The 18,448-nt window shown below is 42.8% G+C and overlaps 1 protein-coding gene and 1 pseudogene across 1 annotated transcript; one reads left to right on the top strand and one right to left on the bottom strand.

The window, feature by feature from the left end:
- Nucleotides 1–3,708: 3,708 nt before the first annotated feature.
- TMEM158 (transmembrane protein 158) lies at nt 3,709–6,938 on the bottom strand. Its single transcript, XM_074271513.1, has 2 exons — nt 4,990–6,938; nt 3,709–4,875 (listed from the first exon to the last, which is right to left on the bottom strand). The coding sequence occupies exons 1-2, from the start codon at nt 6,293–6,295 to the stop codon at nt 4,763–4,765; spliced, it is 1,419 nt and encodes a 472-aa protein (XP_074127614.1). The 5' UTR covers nt 6,296–6,938; the 3' UTR covers nt 3,709–4,762.
- Nucleotides 6,344–18,448, top strand: part of LOC141543843 (cell division cycle 5-like protein pseudogene) — a 62,515-nt pseudogene continuing 50,410 nt past the window's right edge.

Genomic DNA, 18,448 nt, shown 5'->3' with positions numbered 1-18,448 from the left:
CAGGGTTACTCCTAGAACTAGGATGAGAGAAGCATCAAGCCTCCCTCAGTGGACCTAGCTAGGTAATTCAAACATCTGGGAGCAAGGCAAGTGGCTCTGAGGGGATGTTATACAGATAGCTTCAAACATACATCTGTTTGATTTGATTACATTAAACAATAACTGCTGAACCTTCATAGTTCATTGCCTGACTATTCAGGCAAGATACCCTGCTTGCAATCTTAAAATGTTAGAACATTACTGGAGCATCTTATATTTTGAATTTAAGGTAGAACCTTTCTGTTTCTATATCTCTTCAATATTTAGTGTTCTTCATAGATTGGTATTCAGATATACACCTTTTCTTTTCATAGATGTACTGAGAGGAAAAAAAAACCTTGTGGCACAGATCCATCTTCTAGCTTTATGATCAGCCAGTCTCAGAGTTTTCAGATCCTCTGGGAAGATTAGGGTAAGTGGGCCTAAAGGAATTAGGCAGCACGTTGGTTATTAGACTTCATGTGCTAGAATAATTTTCCCCTGAGGTTAGATCTATTCTCAGAGGTGGGTTTGAAGGAGCTTATCAAAGAACCCTTATCCCCAGTGACCAAGTCTCTCCTCACTTAGGAGAGTTTAAATGAGAGGGATGATTTGTCCTGGGGGTTTAGACACAATGCTGATAGCCACACTGGCTTGAAATTCTCCCCCAATTAAAGGAAGTATTCACTGTTTCCCAGAGGTCTAATTCATTGCAATGGAGGCTAGATAGTGATTGAGTGAGAGAAAGTGGGTGTGTATAGCCTATAATAATGTTCTGCCCTTTACGAACAAAGAGTAACTAGTTATTGACTTATTGACAAATGACTTACAATGAACATGTTTTGAGGTATTTTTTCCAGGAGTGTCAGAAGATGAAGGTCTTTAATGACCATTTTAGCTTCTCTTTCTAAAAGATGGAAAAAATAACTCTGACAATGCAAACTGCCCTTGAATTTCAGAGATCTTATTGAGGTATTACTATTTACCCAGCCCTGAAACTTCTTTTGAGCAAACTACACTTTTCTAGTTGGGGATGAAGTCCATTTCCTTAGGACAGATTTTTTCCTCACTCTGGTGATCTAAGTGCTCTGCTCTAAGCAATTGAGCCAATCAACCTGGCTTGATGAGAAATGTCATGACCTTCTGTCCAGTCTTGTCCTTGGGCATGCTGCCTCTCCAAGAAAAATGATGCATAATGGTTAACAGGAAGGGACAGAAAGCTTCTGTTTTTAAGTCTATACTATTATAATCTCAAAATAGTAAGACTGCAAAATCCTGTTTATTGGAATCTGTGGGGTTTTAGCTCTATCTGAAGTAAAGAATGTTGGTAGACACACAAAGATCCATGAATATTTTTGGAAATCTGCAACAAGGAATGTCTCTAGGAACCAGAAGCAGCATGGTATAGTGGATTGTGTCTTAGGTTTAGTCAGGAAGACTGATCATAATATCTACCTGAAAGTGCCTGTTTTCAATTTATGTTGGTTGCTAAATAGGAGTGGGTCTCAATAGATGTGTTAGGAAGGCTATATGGGAATATAATTTCTTTTTGCAGTGACAGTGTGGTATTATGGAATGAGCACTGACTTTGGTACATGTGGACATGGATTCAAATTCTGACAGAGCCATGAACTTTAGACAAGTCATTTCATTTCCTTGTGCCTCCATTTTCTCATCTATAAATGAGGTTGACTAGAAGGCCTCTGGGGTATCTTCCAGTCCAAACCTATGATCCTGTAACAACTATGTTCAAATCTTCCTTATGACACTATCTCTGTGACCTTGACAAGCCATCTCTTTAAGCCTCGGGCAACTAATTCCCTCAGACTTCTTTACTAAGTCATAGAAGGACAACATTCTTTCCCTCAATAAGCCTTCATTTATTTCCTGAGGTTGATCTAAAATTCTTTATAGTCATTTAATTTCCCTATTTATAAAATGATTATCTTTGTCTTTGTCCTTTCTCAAAAAGGATCATGATATCAGGAAGGTAATGTAAAGGATGACCATGTTAAACCCCCCAATTTTCCACATGAAAATTGTTTGCTTAGAGCCTGAAAGTGAGGAAAAGGTTATTAGAAAAGACCGTAGGTCACAAAGCTCTGGCTTTTCCTAGACAGGAAACAAAGTAAGATTGGCAAAAATGTTAAGCATCTTCCTGAACACCACAGTGTTGTCCCAGTACAATGAATAGAAAAATAGAGTAGTGTGAGGAACTCCTCATTTTGTTTTACAGCTAATTACACTGCCCTGAACTGAGGAAAAAGGCCAAGCTAGAAGTGGGGTAGGAATAAAGGCCCAATCTGGGTTTGAATGCTTCCTCTTCTAGTTCATCCCTATAGGACCCTCAGCAAACCAGCAGATCTTTCTGGACTTCCATTTCCTGACTTCTAAAATGAGTATAGGTCAGGGAGAGGGAGTGAACTAGAGCACCAATAAGGTCCAGCCCCAAATTTGTGATCTGACCCAGGGTCTTCCACTGTCATGTGAGATACATATTTGTCTGTGGATAACATGAGTGTAATATCCTTTGAAACAATGAAAGAATTGAGCCTCCTACATCATAGATCATATTCACTGCTGGCTGCTTCTCTGGGCAATCCTTGGTTAATCAGAACTGGGTGATCACAAAATAAAACCGACTCTAAAATCTTTTAAAATGGTTATCTCTCAAATAATAATTTGAAAAGGAAGAAATTGCCTAAAATTATATTTTAAAGAAAAACCTGAGAGTCCTTAGCACATATTAAACACTTTGGTGCTTTTTCAGTCACTCATTCAATTGCATTTCTTTTAGTAACCATTTTAACTCCTCTTTATAAAATGCCAAGAGTCGGAGTCACTTCCCTTGACAAGGGACACATTATAGATATTTAAAATGCTTTACTATTTAATTTTTTAATATTTTATTTTGGATATGCCTGCCACTTGTAGGATGCATTTGAATATCTGAAAGAATTCTAAAAATAAATATTTTTTAAAAGCTAATGAGCAACATTTGTTTAAAAACAATGGAATAGCTATATTGGCAAGCCTGGCTTATTTGGGCATGAGCATCTCTTAGATAAAGTGCTGTCAAAAATGAAAATTTCAAGACTGCATCATAGAATAGTGTCAATGATGCAATTTCAGAGAACAATTACTTATATAGAAATATTACAGATTTTAATATTTCTGGATCCTCTTATTGATACATTTTACTGGCCAACTTTTGACCAGTGTGGGATTATTACTAAAAAAGCCAATCGCTGAGAAATCCAGATATTTTTCCAAGTGTATGCATTAAAGGAGTGAAATTTGAAGTGGAATGTTTTACACCAACTTCCAGTTTCACCAACTAAACAATGGCAGAATCAGTCTTAGTGACATTTGTCTTAGATATTATGGCCAACTATTCCTATAGGGTCAATTAGATGAAAATTTTTTTCTTAGTCTTTTTTTTTTTTTTTAACATAAAATACAGCAATATGGCTAATGGTGGGGGAGAAGCTAGACCAGAGTCAGAAAAATCAGTTTCCAGGTATGCCATCTGTGTGTCCTTGGGGGAAATACTTAACCTTTATGGACCTTGATTTCTTCATCTGCTTAAAATTAAGGGCAGAAATAAATTGATCTCCCAAGTTCCTTCCCCATTCTGATATTCCATGATTCTTTGAGACAAACAACAAAAAAAGGTACACATGTATTTCTGGAGGAAAATGTCTGTATTAAAAGCCAAGAAACACAGAACTACAAGAAGAAATACACAAGAGAAGGCTTCATTTGGTAAATCGACTTGAAAGAAGGTTCATTAAAGTCCAGTATCCTCAGTAGCAATATATCAATTTAAAATCCTGCTCACAAAACTCTCCCCTTTGTAAAAAAACAAAAACAAAAACAAACAAACAACAACAACAAAAAAAAAAAAAAAAAAAAAAAAAAAAAAACAGCCCTCCCCCAAACCCAAAACACTGCAAATACATCTGTGGGCATATACAAAGAGCTCCTTTTACTACAATGACTGCAGTTTGGCGTGTGTGTGTGTGTGTGTGTGTGTGTGTGTGTGTGTGTGTGTGTGTGTGTGTGTGTGTGTGATTTTTTTTTTTATTAAAACGTTCCTTCGAAAGTTATTAAAAATATAAAACAAATACACAGGATTTGGTCATTTTTCTGCTATGAATGTTGGGTACGTGGGGGCGGGGTGAGGAGGAAGGTATGCATTGCTTGGGAAACCTAAGGAAGGAATCGTGAAAGATGCCCAATCCATCCCTACCCCTCTTTACAGGTGCCCATCATGTAGCTGTGGTCCATGAACTTGGATTAGACTTACAAAGCTTTAGGATGTGACCCCAGACGTTTCTTTTTAAGGACAGGAAAGCGTTTGCCACAGCTGTTGGCCGTCTCTTGCCCCCCCCTCCCCGTTCCCACCCCATCCCCCCAAAAGAAGAACAATTAATGGTAACTACAGCACGAATAAAACCTGTCGAGTATACCGCCGGGTGAGTCACCCAAGAGACAACAAACATAGTCAAAGGGAGAAGAGGAAGGAGGAGCAGAGAGGAGGGTGAGGGAGGAGGAGGAGGGTGAGGGAGGAGGAGGAGGAGGAGGGTGAGGGAGGAGGAGGAGGAGGAGGACCACGAAGAGCTGGGAGGAGAGGAGCCGCAGCCCCGTCACGCTGGAAGTGGGAAGGCAAGGGCCCCGAGAGGTGGCGGGGAGCCGCGGCTGGGGAGATTCGGGGAAGTCGCGGGGGGTGGACCCCGGGGGGCTACTTGGCCCCGGTGCCCGATGTGACGGCGGCGGCGGCCGCGGCGGCGGCCGCGGCGGCGGCTGCAGCGGTTCCAGATGTGACGGCCGCCGCGGCTGCCGCCGCGGAGGAAGAGGAAGAGGAGGAGGGGGCGGCCCCGCCCCCGCCGGCCCCGCCGCCGCCGCCGCCGCCGCCGCCGCCGGTCCCTCCGCTGCCGCCGCCGCCGCCGCCGCCGCCGCCGCCGCTGCCGGCGGTCCTCCGCTGCTCCATGCCGTTGGGGAGGAAGCCGGCGATGATGGGCACCGGCCAGATGAGGGCGGCCACGCTCCACACGATGATGACCAGGGTCATGAAGCAGGCCACCAGCGTGGACTCGATGGGCTTGCGGTTCAGCCGCCAGCCGGGCTCGCCCTTGAGCTCCTCGAGGCTGAAATCCAGGCAGCAGAAATTCAGCGGCTCCCCTTGCCACCAGAGCTGGCCCGGCTCGGCCGCGGGGTAGGAGGGCAGCGATGCAGAAGCTGCAGCAGCAGCCGAAGAAGCGGCGGCGGCGGCGGATGCGGAGGAGGCGGCGGAGGCCGAGGCCGGGCCGGGACCGGGACCGGGGCCGGGGCTGGTGGCCGCCGCAGCGGCAGCCGCCGCCGCCGCCGCCGCCGCAGCCGCGGCAGCGGCAGCCGCAGCCCCCCCCCGGAGGCGGCCCAGCCGGCGACCCCGGACCCAGCCGCAGCCCACGCAGAGGCGCAGGTCCTGCTGGGCACCCCCGGCCGCCAGCCCCAGGTGTTCGATGAGGAGCGGCGGGCCCACCCTGTGGAAGGCGGCCGAGAAGAAGGCGCGGCCGTGGCCGTTGGTGGAGAAGAGCAGCAGGTCGCACTGGATGCCCAGGGGCCGGCTCCAGCGGACCAGCAGGGAGCTCAACATCTGGCGCTGCACACTGATGTTGCAGTGCGCCTCCTCGTGCTGATGCTGCTGCTGCGGCTGCTGCTGCTCCTCGTGAGGCGCCTGCTGCTGCTCGTCGTCGTGGTCCCCACCGCCCCGCTCCGCCGCCTCCGGACCCCTCTGCTGCTCCTGGTGCGCCGGGGCGCGGGCGACGGCGGGCAAGGGCGAGGCGGCGGCGGCGGCCAGGGGCGAGGCGGCGGCGGCGGAGGGACCGGCGGCGGCAGGCAGGGGCGAGGAGTCATTCGGGGAGGCTACCGAGGAGGAGGCCACCGAGGAGGAGGCCGGGGAGGCGGCCGGGGAGGCAGCCGGGGAAGCGGGCGAGTCGGGGTCAGACGGCGGGGTCGCGTGGCTTCTCTCCGCGGCTTCTTGGCCACCTGGGTCTCCCGGTTCTCCCGGGTCTTCCGCGTCCTCGTCAACCTGGGGCGCCTCCAGGTCAAGCTCCATGGCCCCGGCGGTGGCTTTGGGTTCGGGAGCCGACGGCGAGGAGGAGGAGGAGGAGGCGTTGAGTGGAGGCAGGAAGAGGCCCGCTTCGTCCTGCCCCCCAGCGGCAGAGGCCCAGCCCCGGACCGGCAGCAGCAGGAAGGCTGCGACCAGCCTCAGCCCCCGGAGCAGCAGCAGCATGAGACTGACTTAGCGCCTCGAAGGGGCAGGAGGAGGAGGAGAAGAAGGATGCATGGCGCGGGCGGCCACCGCTGGGACGAGGGGCGGCGGGCGGGGAGGTCCCTCCCCGCCGCGGAGAAGCCCAAGGAGCAGGTGGAGGCGGAGGAGAAGGAAGGCGAGGAAGAGGAGGAGGAGAGCCTCGGGCGCGGGCACGGAGGCGACCACGGCCGCTAGTCCGGCTGCAGCAGCTGCTGGTGAGAGATGCAATGAGGGGAGAGCTCGGAGCCTAGTTTAGGTGCCGGGAGGAGAGAGCGGGGGAGGAGGAGGAAGAGGAGGAGTAGGGGGAGGTGGTAGTGGTGGTGGTGGAGGTGGGGGAAGAAGAGGAGGAGGAGGAGGAAGAAGAGGAGGAGGAGGGAGAAGGAGGGGAAAGTGTGACAGCAGCAGCGACGGCGGCGGCTCCGTGCTGCTTTTCCCTCCTCCTCCCCAGCCTGGAGAGAGGCTGCGGCTGGCTCAGACGTGTTAGTGGGGGAATCCTCCCCATGGGGAGGGGAGGGGACGGCAGCAGAAGGGAGTGGACGGGAGGGGAGGGGAGGGGATGGGTCTGGAGTTCGTAGCGCTGCGTTGGGCTCGGGAGACTGGGAGAGCCCTCTGTCAGCTGGGCGCAGCGCTGCTCTTCCCTCTAACCCCCACCCCCTCCGCTTCTTCCGCCTCCGCTACTTTCTTCCCGAACCTGAGCCCCTCCCCTGCCCCTCCCCCCCGCCCTTTCTTCCCCTGCACCTGCAAACTCCGGGAGGTCTTGGCTTCCGAGCCTGGGGAAAAGTTAAGACAGCCAAAGCTTTTTCCCACGCCCCCCCCTTTCCCCTACCGCTTGTGGCTTTTGTGGTCACCAAACTCGCAGGTAGTAAAGCAAGTCTGGTCCAGATTCGCAGCTGGCTGGGGCTGAGCTGGGGCTTCCCCTTCTTTCCCCTACGTCCCGCCCCACCTCGTCCACGTCTCACCGTCCACTCCCAACCATCCACTGCGCTGCAGTCGCCCAGAACGCTGCTATCTCCCCACTTCAGTCGAGGCTGCAATCTACTGAAAGTGGAATGGCTTAGGAAACGCCCAGGAACCCTACTTTTGTTAGGTGTCTAACCTGCTTAACGTGCTTTCCATTCCTCAGGCTGCGTCCAATCCCGCTCCCCCTTCTCCCTCCCCCCCCCCCAAAAAAAGAACTCGGACTCCAGAAGGAAACAATCTCAGTAGCGGAATTGGGTTCTTAAGTCTTGAAGAGAGGATCGTATAATTGATTCTTCTTTGTCCTGGAATACAGTTTCCTACTTTATATCGATTTCTAAAATTTTAGACAAGAAAGCACCTTAGAGACTGTTTCAGTTCTACCCTTTCGTTTTACAGAAAGGAAACTGAGGCCCACTTTCCCAAAAGGAAAGTGGCTTGCTCTATCTAGATCAATACAATCAGAGTTAGGAATAAAGTTCAGGCTGAGACTAATTTCCGAGAGACTGACCTCCCTAATGCAACCAAAATGCTTTAAAATCTGCAAAGAGAGAAACATTTCCCTGGGTCCCCTTCCTCCCCATGAGTCTTCCAGAGTTTTAAGTCGTTAAGAAACCTCACAGCTAGCGTTCCCCACAAGCTGAAGCAATATGCTAAGTGCCAAAACTCAGTCACTGAAGATAACACCAGGAACTAACTACTTTGGGGACTGAGGTGCAAGTGCCCACGGTAGAGTGGGCACCCTGGCATATTCTGGCACAAGAAAAGGGAATTCCTCTAGGTTGGAAATTTTCCCTTCTTGCAGTCCTTTGTTTATTCTCACTTTTCAGCCAGTTCCTGGCAGGGCGACTGGTTGTATTTTCATGAATGATTCATATCAGAGCCTGTGCAGGAGGACAATTAATCCCAGGGTAAGAAATTAAAGTGTGCAAATGGTTGCCAGAGCTGCCAACTGAATTATATTAATATTAGATTTATATTTTTAAAAAGAGAAAACTTTTGCTTATGCAATTCTGCTTGGCAGACTTTTGAGTGAAATATGTCCGTTTATAGAGCCTTTAGGGTGCTGTCCTTGGTCCTAGGGTTTGGGATTCATCTTGCCTACCATCAATTCACCTGATAAAACCAAAAGAGGAAGAGGGAGGAAATTAAGGGGAGGCAGAAGCTAGAGCAATCTGGTTCTCTCCAAGAAGCTCTTCAAACAAACAAACAATATCATACATCAGCTTTTCTAGAATCATACTTTTTTTTTTTTTTTTTTTAAACAAAGAACCATTGTTTTAACCTGGAGTGGTGATGGGGAAAATACCATTAGCATATTCCTTCCAGGAAGCTGTATAAGAGAGAAAATCATGAATATTCTTAAATTTTAGTTAATGTTTTTTTCTCCTTTAAGAACCTCTTTTTCACTCACTGAATATATTGGCTGGAGTGATTTAACACTATCAGATCCAAACGGTCTGATGAACAAAACCACTGCCTTTTTGTCTGCTCTTTCAAGAGAGACTGAGAACAGGAAAGCTTTCATTTTACAACAATGTCACCTGTGCCTTGGCAGCTGACATCTTTGGAGTTTCCAAAAGCTGGAGAGCTTGAGATAGGGCCAAGATGCGTGAGGAATGGAAACATCAAGTAAGTTTATACCATGAAATCTGTGTATCAAAGTAACATTATCCACGACTCACTATTATGCAGAATTTGATTGTATGGTTTGTGAATTATTCTGTCCCCTAGTTTTAACCTAGAGGCCGTGGATAGATTTTGGAAATCTTTGAACATAGGAGATAAACAAATCCTTCTTTCCCTAGTCTTCAATTGAAATTTATCAAAAAAAAAAAAGATTCTGAAAAGAGGTTCCATATCTAGGCTTCACCAACCTGCCAGTGGGATTCGTGACAAAAAGAAAGTCATTCCCTCAGTGTCTTTTAGGCTGTATTGCTGGTCTTTGTGATATTTTACTATTGTGGACAGACAGGGGAAAGTTTGAACTCTGGAATTAGTGACTATAATGGTTTCATATTTCAGTCAGGTAATTCTCACCTCAGTTAGCACTTATAATCAAGAATTAACTGTAATTCACTTGGTATGTCAGACTTTGAAGATAAAGAAAATCAATGCTGTTCTTTTAAAGTGTGTGTGTGTGTGTGTGTGTGTGTGTGTGTGTGTGTGTGTGTGTGTGTTGGGGGGAGGGTGTGGATTTTTGTCTAAACCTATGATCTCATTGTCACAGAGAAGCTTTAGTGATAAAATTTCCTCTATCAATGTAGATCATCAGGTTGGCATTTTAGAGAGTTGTTTGGGAGACAAAATGACTTGTGGCCAAAACAAGACTTTAACTTAAGTATTCCTATCAATGAGATTGCTTCTTTAAATGCACATACCATGGCCCTCTTGTCCTATTTAACATTGTGTTTAACAAATGTGTCCATTTTCTTTTGGAAATATGGGTGATATAAATCCTAAATAAATTAAGCAAATCTTAGAACAATGGATTATCAGCATAGATTGTACCTTACTCCAACCCTTTCAAAAACTGAAGCCCTAAAAGGTTAGGTAGTCAGGGCTTAAACTGATTCCTGATTTTAGTCCAGTGTTCTTTCCAGTGGAAATTTTCTCACTACTCTGAAGAGCGGAGCAGGTGCCTTTATGTTTTAAAGCTGCAAGATTCAGTTCACTTCAATAAGCATGTATTAATCACTTATAACATGGAAGCCTGAAAGACACTAAACCAGGGGCTAGGGAATATATAATCAAAACTGAAACAGACTCTGCTTTCAAAGAGTTTACATTCCGTGAATATGACATAATACACACATACACAGACAGACAGATAGACATACAGAGAGAGACAGAGAGAGAAAAATGAATAGAAAGCATATGAAAGGTAATTTAGCTCCAGTGAGAAAGAATATTAGTTCTATGACCCATGGGAATCCAAAAAAGAGGAAGGAAATCTGGTTGGGATTTAAATGAAGCTAGAAATTCTGCAATTGGAGGTGAGGGGAAAATAAGGCTTGGGAAAGAGGGGTAGCACTTGTGCAGAGACATATAACTAAAGGAGAAAAGGCCAGTTTTATTGAAATGGAGAATGCATGAAGAGAAATTATATAAAACAAAACTGGAAAGGTACGTAGGAATCAGATTTTTAAGAACTCTAAATGGCAAGCTGAGGATTTTTAAAAATTTAGTTTAAAGGCAACAGGGAGTCACTGATGCTGTATGTGTCTATATGTGTATGTGAATGGGTGTGGTTATATATGGATGGATGGATGGAAAAGGAATGATTCTATGATTCTGGGAAAGGAAGATGATACAATGAAAGATTAAGACAAATCTCTAGATAAATCTCTGAATTTACTCAGTCCATATGAGCCTAGGAAAATCCCTACAAATAGAACAGATATGACTGTATAAAGACAGATTGTATATTCCTGTTGGTAGAAAACCAATAGTTGAAAGATTCAAAGCAAATATTATAATTAACAACAATGTCCTAATTTTTTTCCATTTCTAAAGCTCTTAGCAAATATTATTGTATCCTCATGAACCTTAGTGAAATAATAACACAAATATCTTGGGTTTATTTAATTCATTGCATCCAAAGAGCTTAAAGTGCCTCCAGTGCATTAATTCATTAGTATGTTATTGATCTAGGTTGAATTAAGATATCATTATCAGACATTACACATACAAACACATACACAAACAGAAAGAGAGAGAGAGAAAGACAGATGGAGGAAGGAAGGGAGGCAGGGAGGGAAGAAAGAGAGAAAGAGGAAGAGAAAGACAGAAACAGACAAAGACAAAAAGAACATAAAGTGATAACATGGTAATTAAGTGAGAGTTAGAAATCATTGTTAACAAGATTTTCATCTGGAGAGTTTAGATAGCTTTGGTGACATGGGGAGGTATGGCAGCTTTCTTGCTTTTCTCCTCCTTTTTCTAGGCTCCTTGGGAGGCGATGTTAGTGGTGGGAAGCAGAAACAGAGCTGGGAGGCAAATGTAGTATTTGAACCTTTCTCTGGCTGTTCAGATGTGTTTAAGTTCTCTACTAATTATTTCAGTTTTCCAGAAAGGTCTATATTTCATCTGGGTGAATGCTTCCTCCAGCATCTGCAGAATGAAAGCTTTGTATGCCTTAGTAGGCTGCCTTCATGAGTCCCTTCTATAAAATTAAAAAAAAAAAAAATCTCTTGGTAGCCAACCCTCTGGGCTGGTAATTGGATGATAGGCAAATGAGTCTGTCACCACACCTGGACTCAAAGTCTTGATTGGAAATATTTTGTAGATTAGTTCTTGACCTGTTTTACTTAGGTTTTCTTCCTATATTACTTGAGAGATATAATTGACTTGCTGCTCTTCTTGGCCTGAAGTGATTTTTACTGTTTCTAATTTCCTATAGCAATTACTGGCTTTAAAATTGAGTTGACAATTATTCACAGCAGCATGGTATGGTTAAAAGGATGTTGCCTCTAGAGTAGGAGGATACAAGTTCAAATTTTATCTCTGTCCCTTACTATTTCTGTGACCTCGGGCAAGTCACTTTTCTCCTCTCTGCCTCAGTTCCCCGCCCCCCATGAGAGCTGGATGATTTCTCAAGTTCCTTGAAGTTCTAGACCTATGTATGGTCCTGTGATTGCTCTTGTTGCCTTGAGCTCATATTTAAGTTATATGTGGTTATTTACATCTTCAAATGTTTATATTTTATTTCCCTATTTAGAGTATAAATAAATGTCATTCCTTTTGTACCCCTTACTAAAATGTCTTATGCATAGTGGACCCTCTTTTTGGGAGGAGGTAGATGACTTCTGTTTTAGTCTGGAAAAACTCTTAGGAGCACTTAACCTTTCAGGCAACAAGTTGCTTCAACTCTAGATGTGCCCCCTTGTTCTTTCATAGTCTTTCTCTTTTTTAGAATCTTCTGGGCCTGGAACCTTTCATCTTATGAATTTCCGTACCCCTTGTAGGCTTGCTAATTAGCCCCCATCTGCATGAAATTAATTGATATACATTCATTAGATATGATTTGTGGAGTCATCACTTAGTGCAATGTATAGATATATTACAAGTACAGTCTGTATTTATTAAGTGCCAGGCACTCTGCTAGGATCAGGGAATACAAGTACAAAGAATAAAATGATTCCTATTGACAAGGAGATGATGTTCTAATCAGGTAGATGAGTATTTATGTAAATCTATACAGTGTAAATGTAAAGCAAATAAATATCAAATTTATAAAGTAGTTAAATACAAGGCAATTTGGGAGAGATGGCACAATCGGAGTTGGGAAGTGGACATCAGTAAAGACTGCAAGTACTGGTAGAAGGGATTTCTCTTCAGGTATGAATTGTATTAAACAACCCTTTTGTTCATAAAAGAGTGACTGTGATAGTTATGGTCCCCAACTCATCCCATGAAGTTAATTTGAAGGCACCAGGGAAGTTTAGCCTGGAAAAGAAAAGATACATTGTATGGAAGAAGAAGTAGATTTATTCTGTTTATCCTTGGAGAGGAGGATCAAAAGTAATGGGTCAAGGTTGTAAAAAAGCATATTTATGCTGGAGACCATCAAAAACATATTTTAAAATGGAGGGATGAGTTACTTTGGAAGGCAGTGGACTCTAATTAGAAGACTTATTGGAAACTGGATGATTATGTTATGATAGTTTCCTTTTGCATATGATTTAGAAAGGATGACTTCTGAGATCTCTTCCAATCTAAAATATGGTGATTCTTTAAGATCCTTTTCCAGCAACGAATGTTTAAAAAAACTAACTTTGGAACTACAGGATCAAAATTAAAATCCTGTCTCTATGACCTTTTATATCTATGCCTGGAGCATCTCCCTGGGCCTCAGTTTCCCTATCTGAAAACTAAATGGGTTAGGCTAACTGTCCTTTTAAGACATTTCTAGTGTTTACTCAATGGGGTCTTATCACCCTAATTAGAGCCAGAACTTGGACTAAAATTTCTGTGACTTCTAGTAAAATTAACGCATGAATACCATAGAATCATAGAGTTAGAGTTGGAAGACAGTTGAAAGGCCATCTAATCTGACCCTTTCATTTACAGATGAGAAAATTGAGGAAGGTTAAATTACTTTTGCAAGATTACCTAAATAGGATTTGAACCTAGTTATTCTTGCTTTCAAAGGGAAAAGAAGGGTAAGGAAGGAAAAGGAAAAGGAACAGAATGGAATAAAATGGAAGGGGAAGGAAAAGGAAGGAAAAAGAAGGGAGAAGAAAGTTTTACATAAGAGAGGATTGATTCAGGAGTCAAAAACTAGGGTTAACACATCATTTCTTCCATATCTCCAAAGCAATTTGATTATCTGTTATTCATACTTCATCTTTAAGGCAATATTTAAATCCATACCTATCCCATTGATAGTGATCTCTGTTGACTACATCTGGATCTGTTCACTCCACTAGGCAAACCTTGAGCCTGGAACTCCCTCCTGGGAGCTTTCAGTTAGCACATTTGTGGATTTTGACAGGCAGGATTTGCAATATCAGGAGACAGTTGTTGAAATGTTGTGAAGGAAGGCCAGTAAGGATAGTATGTTGACTGAACCAGTAGCTGTGACATGCAGCATATTGGTTTCTGTGAAACAACCAACTTTAAGCACATCTTTCTTTTCAGAAAGCATGTCGGTCAGATGGAGCAATAGATCAACTTTCCCATCAAGTATCCTTTCTAAATTGTCTCATTCTGGGAAGAGATGCCTTTTAACTCAACCACTGAGTGTAGTGGTATTTTGCTTTTCTTCCTGTTACCCGTATCACCCCCATTCCACACATTCACCATGTAACGGCTTATTTAACAATCAGAGCTGTCAGCTCTGAGAAAACTAATGTAGCAAAGCTGGGGCACAAAAACCACTCCTTGCAAAGGCAACTGTAATTTCCACTCCATTTGCTAAACAAGCATCATAAATATTTACTCCACACCTCCTTGTAAACAACTCAAAAACACATCCCTCTAAATTAGATAATTGGCACCCCGTTTGTAGAATTGCAAGAGTTCAAGAATAAGTGGGACTCAAATTGGGGGAAATTAAGGGATCTGGGGACTCATTAAATATCTTATTTTCAGAATTGCTCTTCTCAGCTTTTTCCATTGTATTTCCAGCCCAATGCAGGCTCTTTACCATGACCCCAGTCTAACCTTGTTTGTTGGATCACAGACAAGGGTACAGTGAAAAGAAGACTGAATTTTGAGTCAGAAAGCTTGGGTTTAAATAGGCCTTTGCCACACTGCTTCTCATATACTAACACTGTGACTTTGAGTAATCTCTTAATTCTTAGGGCTTCAGTTCCTCATTTATAAAAGGAAAGGACTGAATAGTCTGCAAAATTCCTTCCTGCTCTAAATTTATTATATTATATTGTAGAATTTTATTATATTATCTATTATAAATCTACTCTAGATTTTTGAATCTCATTTGTTCTGAAAAGAAGTTTTACTTTGGAGTATTAAGGAGTATTCTATTTACTCCAAGTGCTTAAGTTGCTGTGGATTAGTTAAAATATCATAATACTTATAATCTTTGACATTAATACTTTAAAGTTTGCAAAGCAGCCTACATAGGTTATCTTACTTTAGTCTCACAATAACTGTAAAATAAATAACTTTAGGTATTATGCTAATTTTATAGATAGGGAAACTGAGGCTCAGAGGGGCTAAGTGATCCCCCTCTAGGCACATAGCTAGTGAATGAGAGGCAACATGTAGTAGAGAGAGTACTAGATTTGGAAGCAGGAGATATGTGGATTCAAATCTAGCCTCTGACACTTACTAGCTGTGTGTCCCTGGGAAAGCTATTGATCTCTCTGAATGCCACTTTCTTAATTTGGTGAAACAGGAGTGATAATAGCACTCCCCTCACAAGGTTGTGAAAATCAAATGATATCTATAAAGTACTTTGTGAACCTTACCTGGTTGTATAATGGGAGCTGTGATTATCATAACCTAAGTTCTCTTGCCTCCAAAACTCAGATTTTATCCATTATCCCTCTATAAGTAGGGAATGAGCAATGTGAATTTCTGAATGCTTTGGAAAGGAGCCCAAATTCTATTATGAATGAATGAATGAATGAATGAATGAATGAATGAATGAATGAACGTAGCACATGTTTATCTCTTACTGTGTTTCAATTAATGTGTTAAGCTTTTGGGATGTAATTGAGGGAATCCCTGTTCTCAAGGGATGCACATTCCAGTTGGGGGAGTCTACACTTAAAAGAGATTTTAACTGCAGGGCAGATTAAAGGAGTGAAGATCTTAATGATACAGTGGATGGTAAAGCCCAGTTATCTTTGGGGAGCATCAACATTTCAGATGACAATATGAGGGAGGGGGGAGAAATAGTGACATAGCAGATGGTAAAAGCCTAATAGTCTTCTATTTTATGAAAAATATTAAAATCGGTGACTCTCAGGTTATCCAAGCATTTCTAGAGGAAGGGTATGGGGGAAAACAAAGGAGAAAGATGTCCCTGACCAACTCAAAGGATCTTGGTGGCCTGGGAATTGTGAAAATATTTCTACCAATCAAGAATGGTAGGAAACAAATAAGGAAAAATCCACCCAAATAAACAGTTACAAATTTAGACTTGAGAGGGAGCATAGTTCAAGTTTCTCTTTTTACTATTTCGGCAAATAAGTCCCTGAAATGGAACATGGCTTATCTAAGGAATCAGTTAACGGCTAAGTAATGATTTCAGTCCTGATCTCCTTGACATCTCATCCTGGGCTCTTTCCACTTCATTTCATAGGACACTTTGTAAGCTTTTAGCTGTATCTTAAAAGTCAGTAGCAACTTTAAATAACGAGGGAAAAGCAACTTTCAGTTCACTTAGGGAGAAAAGAAAAGAAGATGGACATTTCTACTTGCCTTGAACTATACAGTGGTTGGGGTGGAATATTGCTGACCTTTCCCATTTACAATGTTAGCCATGCACCAATAGCTTCCATTTTGACAGAATGCCTGATATACTCCCTCACGACTTCCAGGTTAGTCAATCAGACAGTCCTCTATGGGACACAGATTCCAGTCTGTAGCTCTGTTGCTTGATCTCCACTTCAGCAATAGGTTTCCTGTTCCCCTAACCTGGGCTCACTTGAGACAAAACTGAAATAGAGGGAAGGAGCTGAACTATGTGGATTCCTCACTTACAAAATGAAAAGGTTAGATTAGTCAGTCAATAAACATTTATTAAGTGCCTACTATGTGCCAGGCACATGGTGAAGGGAGCTTGGTGCAGTGGAAAGATTTCTAGGTCTGGAGAATGAGGACTTGGGTCCAAATATTGGCTCTGCCATGTTCAATTGGTGGAACTAAAGGCAAGCCAGCCTTCTTTCACCTTGGTTCAATTCAATCCACCAAGTTTCACAAGTATTTTTTATGTACAAGATACTGTATCTTGACACTGAGGCCATAATAATAAAAATGAAAACCAAGTCCCTACCCTCAAGAAGCTTGGATTCTAATGGGAGGGGAAGCTCCTCTTTTGCAAAATAAAGGGATTGGCTTCAGTGACCCTTAAGATTCTTTCTAGATTCATTTCTAGGATTCTATGATCTCCAAGGTCCTTTCCACCTCTAAATCCTATGATTCTATGAAATCACTCGGTAGAAATGTAATAGATGTAAAAGGATCACAATGTGGAGGAAAAAGTACTTGTTTTGGAATTACAGCATCTAGGTCAAATACCAGCTCTGATGCTTTGTTATTTGTGTCTTTGGGCAAGCCATTTAATTGTTCTGGGTCTCAGTTTCCTCATCTGTAAAATGAGACCATAAGTTCTCCTTTCATCTCTAAATCTGTGATTCTATTATTCTGATTCAGGTTTAGGCTTAGAACCCTAATAAATTGCACTTAGACATTAGGGCTTGTTTCTCTATCAGAGGATGGCCAAGTCCTAGCTCAAAATGCTCCATCACAGATATAGTTGTTTACATTTTTATCAGTTCTATCCTGATTCCTAGAGTTACAAATACTTATAAATGGCAGTGCTCCTGCTACTAGATAGATGAATGATTAAACCCTCTGAGACAGGGATCTCCAGGAACAAAATCCCATAGCCTTTTTTAGTAGCATGTCCCAGCATTTAACAATCACTTGTGTAGGTAGGGACTTCTTTCCTTCAATTATTTCTTGAATTTATTCCTTCTTTTACATTCCTGTTGTTCCTTCTCTCTCACCCCAATCCTGTGCCTAGTACATGCCTTTATTGGATAACTACACCAACCTATTCACTCTTGTCCCAAGGCCTCTTTCCTCAAACCATCCTACATATTGCTACTGAATTAATCTTCCTATAATTACATTTCCATGTCGATCATACAGACAGTGTTCTCCAAAGTTGGGAGGGTTGTATAGAATAATCCCAATGAATGTGTGATCAACCATCTGGAAGGTGGAAAGATGGATATCATCTCATCTCTTAATTCAACCACACATACCACACACAATAGTCCTGGCTCTGCCCCCTCCTTTTGCTGTTGAAGATTCCAGCATCCTTGCTTCTGGATTGAGTGGTGGTTCCTGGGACAGATATAACCTAGCCACCCTAGAGTCACCCACGGAATTCTTCTAATGTACATAATTAATACTGTAATACAAGTAAATAATTTATAGTTATTTCATATAAGATATTAAATGTTATATAAATTATATAGTTTATAATTAATAATATAGTTTATTTATCTTATTATTTTATGTAATTTATTTATATATAATATAATTTATAAATAAGAAAATGGACTCTTTTTGAAAAAGAAATCTTAGGTCCTCTTTAACCTATTCCCACATATTTTTTCAACCTGTCTATTGCCATTCTTTAACACTGTCCTTCAACTTTGTTTCCTTAGGATTCCCTTCCATCCCCTCTCACTGTTCCCACTCATAAGCTGTGACTCTGGGCTTTTGTTCAAATTGTCACCAGTGCTTTGGAGCATCCTCCTCCATTCTCTCTTCCACACATCCTTTTAGATCTAGAATGAGTTCCCACCTACTCCATGAAGCCTTCAATGATTAACCCAGCTTATACTGGTCTCTCTGAATTTCCATGGCCCTCCCAATTTGAGCACAAACAGATAGAGTTTTCACTTCCTTAACTTTGCCAGTTCTCTCATCTGGAATATCTTCCTTTATTCTGCTCATCTAAGTCCCATT

Source organism: Sminthopsis crassicaudata, chromosome 5, assembly GCF_048593235.1.
Source record: "Sminthopsis crassicaudata isolate SCR6 chromosome 5, ASM4859323v1, whole genome shotgun sequence".
NCBI classification, from domain to species: Eukaryota; Metazoa; Chordata; class Mammalia; order Dasyuromorphia; family Dasyuridae; genus Sminthopsis; species Sminthopsis crassicaudata.
Note: the sequence above shows the minus strand (reverse complement) of the source record. Positions and strands in the feature narration are given on the sequence as shown.